Raw genomic sequence first — 14,953 nt, forward strand, 5'->3', positions numbered from 1 at the left:
TCCAAATTGGAAAAGAAAAAGTAAAACTCTCACTGTTTGCAGATGACATGATACATAGAGAATCCTAAAAGTGCCATCAGAAAACTACTAGAGCTAATCAATGAATTTGGTAAAGTTGCAGGATACAAAATTAATGCACAGAAATCTCTTGCATTCCTATACACTAGTGATGAAAAATCTGAAAGGGAAATTAAGGAAATACTCCCATTTACCATTGCAACAAAAAGAATAAAATACCTAGGAATGAACTTACCTAGGGAGACAAAAGACCTGTATGTAGAAAACTATAAGACACTGATGAAAGAAATTAAAGATGATACCAACAGATGGAGAGATATACCATGTTCTTGGATTGGAAGAATCAATACTGTGAAAATGACTATACTTCCCAAAGCAATCTACAGCTTCAATGCAATCCCTATCAAATTACCAATGGCATTTTTTACGGAACTAGAACAAAAAATCTTAAAATTTGTACGAAGACACAAAAGACCCCGAATAGCCAAAGAAGTCTTGAGGGGAAAAAACGGAGCTGGAGGAATCAGACTCCCTGACTTCAGACTATACTACAAAGCTACAGTAATCAAGACAATATGGTACTGGCACAAAAACAGAAACATAGATCAACGGAACAAGATAGAAAGCCCAGAGATAAACCCACGCACCTATGGTCAACTAATCTATGACAAAGGAGGCAAGGATATACAATGGAGGAAAGACAGTCTCTTCAATAAGTGGTGCTGGGAAAACTGGACAGCTACATGTAAAAGAATGAAATTAGAACACTCCCTAACACCATACACAAAAATAAACTCAAAATGGATTCGAGACCTAAATGGAAGACTGGACACTATAAAACTCTTAGAGGAAAACATAGGAAGAACACTCTTTGACATAAATCACAGCAAGATCTTTTTTGATCCACCTCCTAGAGTAATGGAAATAAAAACAAAAATAAACAAATGGGACCTAATGAAACTTCAAAGCTTTTGCAGAGCAAAGGAAACCATAAACAAGACGAAAAGACAACCCTCAAAATGGGAGAAAAATTTTGCAAACGAATCAACAAAGGTTTAATCTCCAAAATATATAAACAGCTCATGCAGCTCAATATTAAAGAAACAAACAACCCAATCCAAAAATGGGCAGAAGACCTAAATAGACATTTCTCCAAAGAAGACATACAGATGGCCAAGAAGCACATGACAAGCTGCTCAACATCACTAACTATTAGAGAAATGCAAATCAAAACTACAATGAGGTATCACCTCACACCAGTTAGAATGGGCATCATCAGAAAATCTACAAACAACAAATGCTGGAGAGGGTGTGGAGAAAAGGAAACCCTCTTGCACTGTTGGTGGGAATGTAAATTGATACAGGCACTATGGAGAACAGTATGGAGGTTTCTTAAAAAACTAAAAATAGAATTACCATATGATCCAGCAATCCCACTACAGGGCATATACCCAGAGAAAACCATAATTCAAAAAGACACATGCACCCCAATGTTCACTGCAGCACTATTTACAATAGCCAGGTCATGGAAGCCACCTAAATGCCCACTGATAGACGAATGGATAAAGAAGATGTGGTACATATATACGATGGAATACTACTCAGCCATAAAAATGAACGAAACTGGGTCATTTGTTGAGACGTGGATGTATGTAGAGACTGTCATACAGGGTGAAGTAAGTCAGAAAGAGAAAAACAAATATCGTATATTAACACATATATGTGGAACCTAGAAAAATGGTACAGATGAACCGGTTTGCAGGACAGAAATTGAGACACAGACGTAGAGAACAAATGTATGGACACCAAGGGGGAAAAGCTGCAGGGGGTGGGGTGGTGGTGTGATGAATTGGGTGATTGGGATTGACATGTATACACTGATATGTATAAAATTGATGACTAATAAGAACCTGCTGTATAAAAAAGTAAATAAAATTCAAAAATTCAAACAAAAACAAAACAAAAATTAATTAATTAATTAAAAATAGAAAAAGAAAGGTCATCCCTTCTCCTTAGACTGTTGTTTAGCAATTACTATGAAATACAAAAGACATACAGAGATGTATGTTTTAAGTTCTATGAATTAAAACTACATATATAGTATTTATGTATACATTTTTATATATTCTAAATACATGGAACTGTATATATCTAAAAATGATTAAAATGGAAAATTTCATTTTACATATATTTTTTACCACAATTAAAAAAACTATACACATATACACACAAACACATATACTCTATATACATACATACAGGTACCTATACGTATGCATTTTTATTTATTTCCTTAAAATTTGAGGCTCTGTTTGCTGGCTGATGCCCGGAGTCCATTTAAAGGATAACTCAAAACCCTACCAACAACTGGTTTGAATCCTTAAAAAATATAACATACATAATTCCTCAATAATCAACGAACTCCTTCACCCCTCGATCCCCTGCCAGCAGGGGAGAAAACACTCCTAAACACACAGGCAGTGAAAGTGCAATAGTTCAGAAATCTGCGGTGCTGGCTGTGGCCCTAGATGGAGTCTTCCTGGTCTGTTTTGATCTCCCTTGATTCTAGCCCTGCTGTGATCAAGAGAATGGCTTCACACAAGGAACAGGAAAGACCTTTTAATAAAAACAAACACCATCTTCTCATGCTGTCAAGGTTACACCTCTAAATGTTTACAAGTTTAGAGGAAGGATATGGAGGGATGTGGAGATGGTTTTCAACCTTTACTCCTGATTTAACAAACAATATTCAGATGGACTTTCGGTGCCATACATTCTTTGCAAAAGCTACTGACTTTCTATTAAATCACTAATAGTTCCCAATTCTAATGGAGAAAGAATGCTAAATGTCTTACTTTAATTTGGGAGTGCCTTTCTTTCCTGGTGCACTAGGGGCTGCTAATTGCTGGTTTTAACACACTTGAACAGGAAACCAACCCTGGAGCCCGACCTCCAGGTTACCTGAGTTACAAGACAATTCTTGAAGGTCAATTCAGGAAACCCCCTCTCTTCCTGAAGTGAAAGTGACAGAAGGAAGTGCTAACATAGATTACCAGCCTCCTATGTCCCAGCATTTTACTCCAGGACATTTCATTTGGTCCTCACAGCAACTGGGTGAAGTTGGTGTTAATATCAGACACTATTTTATAGATTAGGAAGCTGAGGTTCAGAGAGTTGTCCACATTTATATCCATACTGGGAGGTCCCATCGAGATTTGAACTCTATTTGCAAATGAAGTTACCGACAACGGATTAGTCTCCAAAATATACAAACAGCTCATACACCTCTATGTCAAAAAAACAAACAACCCAATCAAAAATGGGCAGAAGATCTAAATAGATATTTCTCCAAAGAAGACATACAGATGGCAAAAAGCACATGGAAAGATGCTCAACATCACTAATTATCAGAGAAGTGCAAATAAAAATTACAGTGAGCTATCACCTCACACAGGTCAAAATGACCATCATCAAAAAGTCTACAAACAGTAAATGCTGGAGAGGGTGTGGAGAAAAGGGAACCCTCTTGCACTGTTGGTGGGAAATGTAAATTGGTACAGCCACTATGGAGAACAGTATGGAGGTTCCTTAAAAAACTAAAAATAGAGTTACTCCTGGGCATATATCAGGAAAAGATGAAAACTCTAATTAGAAAAGATACACGCACCCCAAAGTTCATAGCAGCATTATTTACAATAGACAAGACATGGAAGCAACCTAAATGTCCACCGAAAGAGGAATGGATAAATAAGATATGTGGTACATATATACAACGGAATACCACTCAACCATAAAAAAGAATGAAATAATGCCATTTGCAGCAACATGGATGGACCTAGAGATTATCATACTGAAGTAAGTCAGAAAGAGAAAGACAAATAACATGATATTGCTTCCATGTGGAATCTAAATAAATGACACAAACCAACTTATTTACAAAACAGAGACAGATTCACAGCCATGGAAAACAAACTTATGGTTACCAAAGGGGCAAGGGAAGGGGGAGGGATAAATTAGGAGTTTGGGATGAACATACATGCACTACTCTATATAAAACAGATAACCAACAAGGACCTACTGTATAGCACAGGGAACTCTACTTAATATTCTGTGATAACCTATATGAGAAAAGAATCTAAAAAAGAATGAATATCTGTATATGTATAACAATCACTTTACTGTATACCTGAAACTAACACAACATTGTAAATCAACTATATGCCAATTAAAAAAAAAAAAAAGATTTGAACTCAATTCTGAATGACCCCTTTAACTATAGTACATTACTTCGTCCATCAAGTGTCCATTTGTCATGGGGCACGCCCCTCACCTTCTCTGAATTCCTATTTCTGCATTTAAGATACAGAGTTGAGCTCACACACCCCATGGGATTGGATCAGATATACTTGAAATTATGTATGGAAGAGGGATTTGTTAGCTAATAAAGTGTAAATACAGATTCGTTTTTTCATCTGCTATACTGTTTTCCTGGGTGCTTGCAGATATGGAGATATATTGGTCACCTGTAAAGATATAATTGCCAAAAGTAATAATAGAAAAGATAGGTTTTGGGGAGGACTTCTAACTGCTCCTTAAAAGGAAAGGGGGCTATGATCATCATTAACGGTTTAGAGGAAATGACGCAGTGTAGTTCAAGTCTAAATATATCAATTCTCACAGGATAAACTTCCTCTGAACAATTAGGCCACTGCCTCCTATTCCGTATTTAAAAAATTATTATTCTGGGAGATTGGGATTGACATATATACACTGATATGTATAAAATAGATAACTAATAAGAACCTGCTGTATTAAAAAAATTTTTTTTATTCTGAAATAATCAACAGCCACCTCTAGTACCATGAACAAAAGTTGCCTCCTCTTGAATTAGAAGCTACTCTGGTAAAAGAGGTGCAGAATTTTCTCTAGAGAACAGTGGCTGCTTCCCTCAATATTTCAAAGTTCACCACAGACTCCCGAGTCAGAAGAGCAGCTTGTTTCTCACTTTAACTAATGGAACCGTCATCAGAAGGCCTCATGCTCTGTGAGTTGTCCGGCCTTACAGTGTCACTGAGGTCAGGTAAACACTATTTCTCTCTAGCTGTTCCTCTTTCCATTTGGGGTTTTGAGGCGATTTCTACTCCCCACACAAAAGCAATCATGCCCTGTGCTCCGACACTTATTTCCAATTTCTCCAATGAGCTCAGGTGTCTTTCTTCTGTAACACGAGACTGGGGCGGGGCTGGAGCAGGAAGTAAGATGCCATCAATCCTGCGCTGAATACGTTCTTGGTGGAATAGAGTCTGGGATGATAGCAAAAGGCACACAGAAGCCCAGTTTGTGCAGAGAAGCAAAGGCAGCAGCGTGTTTTATCCAAAAGCATTTTGTCACTTCTTTTTTTCCTGCAGGGCAGCCTGATACCTAATTGAGCTGTCCAGCATCAAAGGGCTAGTCGTGGGGGGAAAACAAAGGGAATTAAAGGGTTTCAAGAAAACCATTATTACTTAAATAAAAATTAAAAACAAAAAAGAAAGAAAAAAAAGAGGAAGAAAACCATTACTCAGTCCACAAAGGCTCACCAACACTGACTATGCACGTAATTGTGGCGGGAGGGAGGTTGAGCTCTGTTACCGCCTGCAATGATGACTTCAGATTTCTACACCGTTACAAGACAAGATTGTAAATGGTCTTATATTATCGAAGATCGACTCGCCAGCGAGAGCGACAGAGCTATCAAGGAGACAGTCCCTAGTGAGCCAGAGGCAGCAACAGCTCTTTTCATAAACTGTCACGTAGCAATAATAGGCTGCGCTGCTGATTCTTTAAGAAGCAATTACGCAGCTCACATCAAATTTCTGTGTTATAAGAAAAGGGAATTGTGTATGGCAAAGGAGGCAAGAATCCTATCAAATATGACTTTAGACCACATTATTATAAAATTGTTCCCCTTTTCACAGAAGAGCAGACATTTTAACAGCATTATCTCCACAAAAAATGGGAATTCAGGAAAAAAAAATTATGATATTGGTGGAAAGGAAAAGGGTTCATTTTAGGGATAGTACATGTTTAAGACAGCACAACTCACAAAACATTGCTTCTATTTACTGACCTTTTCACTTTGGATGGTTTCCTTGAAAAAGCCACACTTTGTGAAATCATTCGTTTAAAATCTGCCATTGCGGGGCTTCCCTGGTGGCGCAGTGGTTAAGAATCCGCCTGCCAATGCAGGGGACCCGGGTTCCAGCCCTGGTCCAGGAAGATCCCACATGCCGCAGAGCAACTAAGCCTGTGCGCCACAACTACTGAGCCTGTGTTCTAGAGCCCGCGAGCCACAACTACTGAGCCCGCGTGCCACAACTACTGAAGCCCGCGCGCCTAGAGCTCGTGCTCCACAGCAAGAGAAGCCACCGCAATGAGAAGCCCACACACCGCAACGACGAATAGCCCCCGCTCGGCGCAACTAGAGAAAGCCCGTGTGCAGCAACAAAGACCCAACGCAGCCAAAAATAAATAAATAAATAAATAAATTTATTAAAAACAAACAAACAAACAAACAAAAAAACTGCCATTGCCACTCAGAGTGGGGTGGTTCACGATCAGAGTGGGGCAGTGGTCTGAGGGTTTCCTGACAGTTGTTTGTGTAAAAGGGCCAAGAGCTGCACCAATTCATGAGGGCTGCACCCTCATGACCTAATCACCCTCAACCCAGCAAGGCTTCCCTGGGCATCAAGGCCCAGGAAGGAACACAAGATTACCTTGGCCAGCCACCATCTGAGTTGGCTTCCTTCCCCGTGATGAGCCCACTGCAGGGCTGCATCTATATTATGCCCAGCATCTCCAAAGAACAGTTTCTAATTAGGACATCTTTCTTCCTGTAGAACCCAAGCCCACCGCCCTCCCCACTGCCACATCCTGCCCCCAGTTGATCACCACCACCTCTATAAGACAGAACATTAGGGTCTCTCATAAAATGACCTTTGAACACGACACACTTTTTCTGAGCTAACCATCCCAATTCATTCCTGAAATCCTTCCTCCGACAGTTACCAACTACCTGCAGTGACCCCATCTGGCATGGATGCTTTGCCCATCATGGTCCTTCCTCTTCAGGTGGGTCACTCAGTTGTTGCCCATTTGAGAGGAATCCCCCCATCCCAACTGCCCCTTCTGAACACAGTACTGGATTCTGAATGACAGAGTAGGATGATGGCCTCCATCATTCCACACACACTCCCCCAGCTCTGCCTCTGTCTGGCTGTGGGACATAGGGTAGGTTACTTAACCTCTTTTTGCTTTAGTTTCCTTGTATGTAAAATATGGGAAAAGCAACAGTTTCTACCCGTCGGGGAAGTAAGGACTAAAGAAGTTAACAAGCACAAAGTGCCCGTATGCCTGGCAGACAACAAGTCCTCCTTAGACGTAAAGTTATCATCGTGTTCTTCATGATGTAACTCTAGACTCAAGACTAACGGAATTTGTGAGGGATGAAGGAACCAGAGAAGCCACCAGTTTGAAGCCTGAGCACTCTGGCAACCAGGAACTACCTATGAGAACAAATCCAACAGCCAGAGCTGGAGCCAGCAAATCCAGAATGGAGATGTTTGGGTGGCAGCAAAGATGAACCAAGAAGAGTGAGGTCCCGAGAAGTTCAGATATTCTGACTGAACCCTCATTATCCAGCTGTGTTTAAAAAATATACTAGACAATTCAGCAACTCCTCTTCAGCGTATATGCCCAAAAGAACTGGAAGCAGTTTTACACACATGTTCATAGCAGCATTATTTATAATAGCCAAGAGGTGGAAGCAACCCAAGTGGCCACTGACAGGTGAATGGATAGCAAAAAAGTGGCATAAACATACAATGGACTGTTGTTCAGCCTTAAGAAGGAAAGAAGTTCTGACATATGCAATAACGTGGGTGAACCTTGAGGACATTATGCTAAGTAAGTGCTACGGACTGAATGTTTGTGTCCCCCCAAATTGGTATGTTGAAGCCTAATTTCCAATGGGATGATATATTAGCACCTGAGGCCTTTGGGAGTGATTAGGTTGATGTCATTAGGAGATGGGGCTCTGGGGTGATTAGGTCATGTGGGTGCACCCCTCATGAATGGGATTAGTGCTCTTATAAAAAGATAACCTAGAGAGATCCCTCCCCACTTCCACCATATGAGGATACAGTGAGAAGACTCCCATCTATGAAATAAGAAGCAGGCCCTCACCAGACATCAAATCTGCTGATGCCCTGATCTTAGACTTCCTAGCCTCCAAAACTATGAGTAATAAATTTGTTGTTTATAAGCCACCCAGTACTGTGGTATTCCTTATAGCAGCCTGAAAGGACTGAGACAGTGACTAAGCCCGTCAAAAAAGGGACAAACTTTATGGCTTACTGGTATGAGAGAGCCAGCAACAGAGGAGAAGGAGAAATGGGGAGTTAGTGTTTAACAGGCACAGAGTTTCGATTTTGCAATTTGAAAAGACCTATGGAGAAGGAGGGTGGTTGCACAACAATGTGAAGCTACTTAACACTAGTAAACTATTCACCTAAAAATGGTAAAGATGGTCAATTTTATGTTATGATGTATTTTACCACAATTCAAAAAATTTTAAAAATATACGAGGCATAGCTCAAGAAAACCATGGTGCAAATGGGCTATAGTAGAAACGGACAAGGAAAATATTGCCCGTGATATCCCATGCCTTATGAAGTTGCTCAAAAGTCTTGTTCCTGTGCAAACCCTGTTGAACCCTGTACTCCAAAACCCCTCTGCACTGAGTGTAGAGCACAGGCTTGGGGGCAAGGAGCTGGGGCCCCTTGGCAATAGGACCTCGTCAGATGGCTTAACCTCTTTAACCTTCGGTTTCTTATCTGCAGAGCTGTTGTGACAACCCATGTGAAGCTCTCAGCGCTGGCCTGGCATACAGTTAAGGTGCCAGACCCGTCAGGCACCATTATCATTGTGCTGGATCTTACCTGCACATCATACAGGAATTGGAAACGACTCTTTTTACTTGCAGCTTCTCTCACAGCCTGAGCCAGGTCCACCGACCCTTTCCCACCAATCGACCAGTGATAGCAGGGCACTGCATTAAAGGCGCCAGCCCGCTTTGCAAGCTCACACACCAAGTCAATCTCCGCTCGGGTGTCGGTCCTGGTGATGAAAATGTTTGTGGTTTTGCATCTGTATTCATTTAGCAATGTTTTTAAAGAAAGACTAACTGCTTATACAGAACTTTGCTCCCAAACACTGAATATATTTTAAACATCAAAAGTGGTTACACTGTGCTTAAATAAATCAGACCTTAAGAAAAGCATGGGGGAAAAATCCTCTCCAACATGACTCAAATATTTCAAGTTGTTAAGGGTTTTACTGAGAAAATTCCATAACATATCCCTTTGATCATCCACAGTCTTTCCGTCAGAAATGCTGGGTGGAATTAAGAAGAAGAAGAAAAAAAAAAAAAAAGCCAAAGAAATGGTAACTCACTATATAGATTTCACTTCCCTGATAACATTTGAAAACATTTCTGCTAAAGTAAAACCAATTCAAAGAAAATCAAACAAATAGAATGAGCAGAGTATTTCTCTATACTTTTAGATGAAGCAGAGAAAAGGTCAAACATCCTCAAAACACAAATGCAGTTAGTTCACAGGGTGGCCCAGCGATATGACCACATTTAAAGTAGGACACTTGACTTACTTGAAGACATTCAGAGCCACGACAACAGGGACCCCGAAGAGGTGAGCAATCTGAATTTGCTTCTCTAGGTTACAGCAGCCATCTGCCACCAGCTGGAGGTTCTGTAAGAAAACCAGGCCCCCATGTATCACCTCCCATCCAACCTGCCAAATTACACAGGCAGGCCCACTCTGGCAGGTTTTGGGTCTATCTATACTCACGTTATACGTTATACTCAAGCCATCAATCACTTTTTCCCTCCAAGAAAAGATGGCTGCAGAAGGAGGAGGCTCATTTTCCAAATAAAGTCTAAAATTATTCTAGATCCAATGGCATATGTGGGTCTTGAGCCAGGCAGCTATTTCTGCTGCAGACTGGTGGCCAGGACGTCAGCAACATGCCCACGCTCTGTGCGCTGGTGGACCAGAAGGCGTAAGGTCCCGGGAGGGCGACGAGCACCGTCCAGCTATTCCCTGCTCAAGTCCCTGGCGCCACCCGTAGGAGCTAAGAGGTACTGTTGCCAGTCAATCAAAGTCTATTTACTCAAGCAAGTCATAAAGCCAATTGTATATCTTCCAAAAGTCAGTATCTGCTACATCAAAAGAATACATGGGGGGGGGGGCTTCCTTGGTGGCGCAGTGGTTGAGAATCTGCCTGCCAATGCAGGGGACACGGGTTCGAGCCCTGGTCTGGGAAGATCCCACATGCCGCGGAGCAACCGGGCCCGCGAGTCACAACTACTGAGCCTGCGCGTCTGGAGCCTGTGCTCCGCAACAAGAGAGGCCGCGATAGTGAGGGGCCCACGCACCGCAATGAAGAGTGGCCCCCACTTGCCGCAACTAGAGAAAGCCCTCGCACAGAAACGAAGACCCAACACAGCCAAAAATAAAAAATATAAAAATAAATAAATAAATAAAAGATTACTATTTAAAAAAAAAAAAGAATACATGGATGTAAGAGGCCTGCTCTGATGGCTGCCCAGGGGGTAGGAACTGGACAGAAAGCCTACACCCATCTTTTCTTAAGATTGGAGAGTTAACTGAATGGATTTTATCCCTTCCCCCACCCATTTCCTCTTGGTTTATTAGAAAAGCACTTTTGTAAGAGGCCACTGGTGGAGGACCTATTCCCTGACTGAGATTCAACGGCTAGTCAATGGTTAACTGGATTTGAATAATTCTTCACTCTTACCTCTTCCGTATATTCTTTTTTAAGAGGGACCCCAGCAGTTACCTGAGATAAGAAAAGACAAAAATTAAGAATAATCCTATCAAACTGTTTACTCTGATTAAGATCTGAAAGAAAAACAAATCATGGTCCTTTTTTGGGACCACATTTTGTGCTTTTAAACCAGTAACTGGCAGCCCTGGCTGAACATAAAGTCTTCTGGGTGCTTTTAAAAATCACTGATGCTTTAGCTCTACCCTGACCAATTAAACCAGGATTGCTGGGAGTGGGACCCAGGATCAGTGATGGTTAAAAACTTCTCAGGTGATTCTAATTTGAGCTAATATTAAGAACTTTCATACTGTTGCCCATTATCCTAGCATAAAAGGGAACTCACAGTATGATTAATACCTGATTTATACAGAGTGCATAATCGTTCTAAATAAATTCTAAGTCATTTAAAAATAATTGCCATTAATTTTCCCCTTTTTTTGGCCTAGTTTCTTACAGAAGCCGATGGGGTTGGCAGTTTAAAGATAAGGAAACTGAAGGTGACAGAAGGCAGGTATCTTGCCCACAGTTACACAGCAAATGAGAGGCAGAACAGGGGCATGAGTATAATAGGGTTCTGAAACCCCAATTTAGTGCCTTTTCACAGTTCCCCATTGTTTTTTTTTTTGTCTATAGCCTGCAACTGGTTTCAGTGAGAAACCCTAGACAACATTTTAATTCACTGAGGACGTGGTGACTTATTCTCCTCTCAGCGAAAGAGGTCTTGAGAATATTAGAAATCCTTTGAAAAGTTACCTCTATGACAGATTGTTTTTTGAGATTGTGAGGAAACATCACAAGGTATTTTCAGATGGGTTTTTTTTTTCAGCATTAGCATAAACTAAAACACACAGTGGACCCTTCAGTTGGAACAACCAAAATGCTGGATTAAAAAAGGAACATAAAGTACTGCTGAGCTTGAACATATGCAAAGTTCTGCAAAATCAAAAATTAGGCAAAATCAAGAAAAATGGATTGTATGCAAATGCCAGAAAGTAGTGGGGATCAACAAAACCAAAGCTGGTTCTTAAAGACTTAACAAAATTGATAATATTCTGGCAAGAGTTTTTTTTAAAAAGGAATGAAAAAAAAATTATAACTATACATGCTGTAGACAGAATTAATAGGATACTGGGACAAACTTTATACCAATACTTTTTAAAAGATAGAGAAACTTAGTATGAGTTTTAATATAAAACTCATTTAGAAAGAAATAGAGAACTTAAACAGTTCTCTACTCATTAAAAAAAATTAGGTTTGTAGTTAAAAACCTACCCCTCACCAATAAGCAACAGGCCCAGGGAGTGTTATAGGTGGCTCCTTCCCATCTTTGAATAAATAGATTATTCTAATGTTACAAAATCCCTTAATGAGAATATAAAAAAGAATCAATAAGCAAAATTCAGTTATTCATAAAAAAGATAATGAAAGGTTCATTTAATATTTGTAATATAATTTACAACATTAATAAAGAGAAAAATCATATCATCTCAATAGACGAAGAAAATTATTCAACATATAGTATAACAACTTGACAAATAGCAACAGAAGGCAATTTTCTTAGCCTGATAAAAAACATACTGAAATATTACAGAAAACATCATACTTAGCGGCGAACTATTAAAAGTGTTCTCTTGCTGATAAGGAATAACAGTAGGATGCTGGCTATCAACACTATTTAATACTGCATTGCAACTAGAAACATATGGTTACTGATGAAAAAAAAGTATCAAGATCGGAAAGGAAGAAACAGAACTGTCATTATTTTCATATGATTGTCCACATAGAACTCTCTAAAGTATTTACAGCTAAATTAGTACAATTAATAAGATAATTTTTTAAGTTATAGAGATTTAATAAAGAGCATGGTGACTATAGGTAAAAATATTGTACTGAATATTTGAAAGTTGCTAAGAGAGTAGATCTGAAAAGTTCTCATTCCAAGGAAAAACATTTTTTTTAAACTATGTATGGTGACAGATGTTAATGACTTATTGTGGTGATCATTTTACATCGTATGCAAATACTGAACATTATGTTGTATACCTTGAAACTAATATAATGTTGCATGTCAATTATACCTTAAAAAATTTAGACAGGTCACTGGATATATATATATAAGAATCCAGAAGTAACCTGTGAAACTATTTAAAAATATAAAGCACATGGGAACAGATCGGTAAAAGGATGTAGAAGTCCTTTGGGCAATAAACTGTAAATGTTTATTAAAATATATTTCAAAAGACCTAAATCAGTGAATATCCCAAGTTCCTAGATATAAAACTGATCTACTGATTTAATGACATTCCAAAAAAACCCCAAAATCCTATAAAGATTCTTTATGGGACTTTATGATTAGTTCAAAAATACATATGGAAGTGAAAAGGACTGATAAAGGCCGGGCACCCATGAAGAAAGAGAACTACCAGGGAGAGATTGCACTACAAACTTAGTGTAGCACAGACACAATTATGTGTAAATAGACCAGTGCAACCAAACGAAGGTCCCAGAAAAACACCTACACATGTACGGAGAATTGATTTATCACAAAGTAGGCTTGAAGATGAGAAAGGAGGGACTAATCAAAATAAATAGTGCTAGGCCAGTTGGTTATTAACACAGAAAAAATAAAATTAGGTCTGGTCATTACACCACACACCAAAAATCAGTAATGAGGGCGATGGTTAATTTTGTGTGTCAGCTTGGGTGATGGGATGCCCAGATATTTGGTCAAACATTATTCTGGGTATTTTGGTGAGGGTGTTTTTGAATGAGAATAACATTTAAATTGATGGACACTGAGTAAAGCAGACTGCCCCCCATAACGTGGGTGGGCCACTTCAATCAGTTGAAGGCCTGCTATAACAAAAAGAATCTGTGCAAGAGAAAATTTTCCAGCAGATTGCCTTCAGACTGGGACTGGAATACTGGCTCTCCTGAGTCTCCAGCAGTGGCCCACTCTGTAGATTTTTGGACTTGTCAGCCTCCATAATTGTGTGAGCCGATTACTTATAACAAATCTTTTTATATAAATACACATCCTATTGGTTATGGAGAACCCTCCTTGAGAAACTATGTTTAAAGAACTAATTATAAAAGACATATCTGAATCCAAATGTATTAGTTCTTCCATTGCACCAAGAATGGCCAGCATTTTGGAAGACAGGATATGACTGGGGCTAAAATGGGCAAGTTCAAGGGTCATAGGATTTTCCACTGCATAAATTATGTAAAAAAACAAGCTGAATAAACATAAGAGGCAGCCGTGGTTATTTGTGTAATGATATCAAAAGGAAGTAAGGATTATAATGGATCAAAAACATTACTATGGAGTTGTTTCAAGTAAGAAGGAATGACACTGAGGTGGATAACGTGGAATACAGGATTAAGAAGATCAAAGTTCATGTATTATTCAATTACTGAAAACATTTCCTTGATACAGAGTATGCCGGGCACGAGGAATACACAAATTAATAAGATATAGTCCTTAATCTCAAGGAATTCAGAGTCGAGTGGGGAGGTACACATATAGACATTCATAAAATAATATGATGCAGAAGCACTACTGGAGTCCAGGAGAGGAATGCTAAGCTTCACCTGGCTTCCTGACCCTCCCCTTTCATTATCCTCCACCCATATCTGTGCCTACTAATCTCGAGCCCTGTTACAATCATCACTAGCATGGAAACACGACATGAAGGGGAACTGAAAGAGGTACCAAGGATTAAGGTGAGCAGAAAATGCAACCACTGTACAACAGAGCACACACATTAAGATGAACTGAAACAGGATTATAAATCATGTAGTGAATTTTTATAGGACAGAGACGAGATTGGAGTGTGCAAAAACACTGGATTAGAAGTCCGGAGACCTTGATTTCATGTCTGATCAGTGCCCTAAATAGACGGAGGATACTAAGCAAGACCCGGAATCCTCCAGCACCTCAGTAATTTTATCTTTGCAAAGACTGAACCAGACTAATTTCTAAGCCCTTTCCAGTATTAAAGCCCTTTGCTTTTATAATTTTCAGGGT

General features: G+C 39.6%; 1 protein-coding gene across 7 annotated transcripts in view; it reads right to left on the reverse strand.

The window, feature by feature from the left end:
• Window positions 1-14,953, reverse strand: part of MTHFD1L (methylenetetrahydrofolate dehydrogenase (NADP+ dependent) 1 like) — a 204,545-nt gene that overhangs the window by 67,575 nt on the left and 122,017 nt on the right. For 3 of the 7 annotated variants that reach the window (XM_082405462.1, XM_082405463.1, XM_082405464.1), the window contains exons 22-24: window positions 10,894-10,935; window positions 9,724-9,824; window positions 8,997-9,174 (exon numbers count right to left, since the gene is read on the reverse strand). The exons of 1 other annotated variant lie outside the window; for it this stretch is intronic. In XM_082405462.1, the coding sequence (XP_082261588.1) occupies window positions 8,997-9,174; window positions 9,724-9,824; window positions 10,894-10,935 (321 nt within the window). Of the gene's footprint in view, window positions 1-8,996; window positions 9,175-9,723; window positions 9,825-10,893; window positions 10,936-14,953 lie in introns of those variants that run through there. 3 more of the 7 variants (XR_014248494.1, XR_014248493.1, XM_082405465.1) reach the window with 3 other exon arrangements.

The sequence above is a fragment of the Balaenoptera borealis genome (genome assembly GCF_965194805.1).
Source record: "Balaenoptera borealis genome assembly, chromosome: 9".
NCBI classification, from domain to species: Eukaryota; Metazoa; Chordata; class Mammalia; order Artiodactyla; family Balaenopteridae; genus Balaenoptera; species Balaenoptera borealis.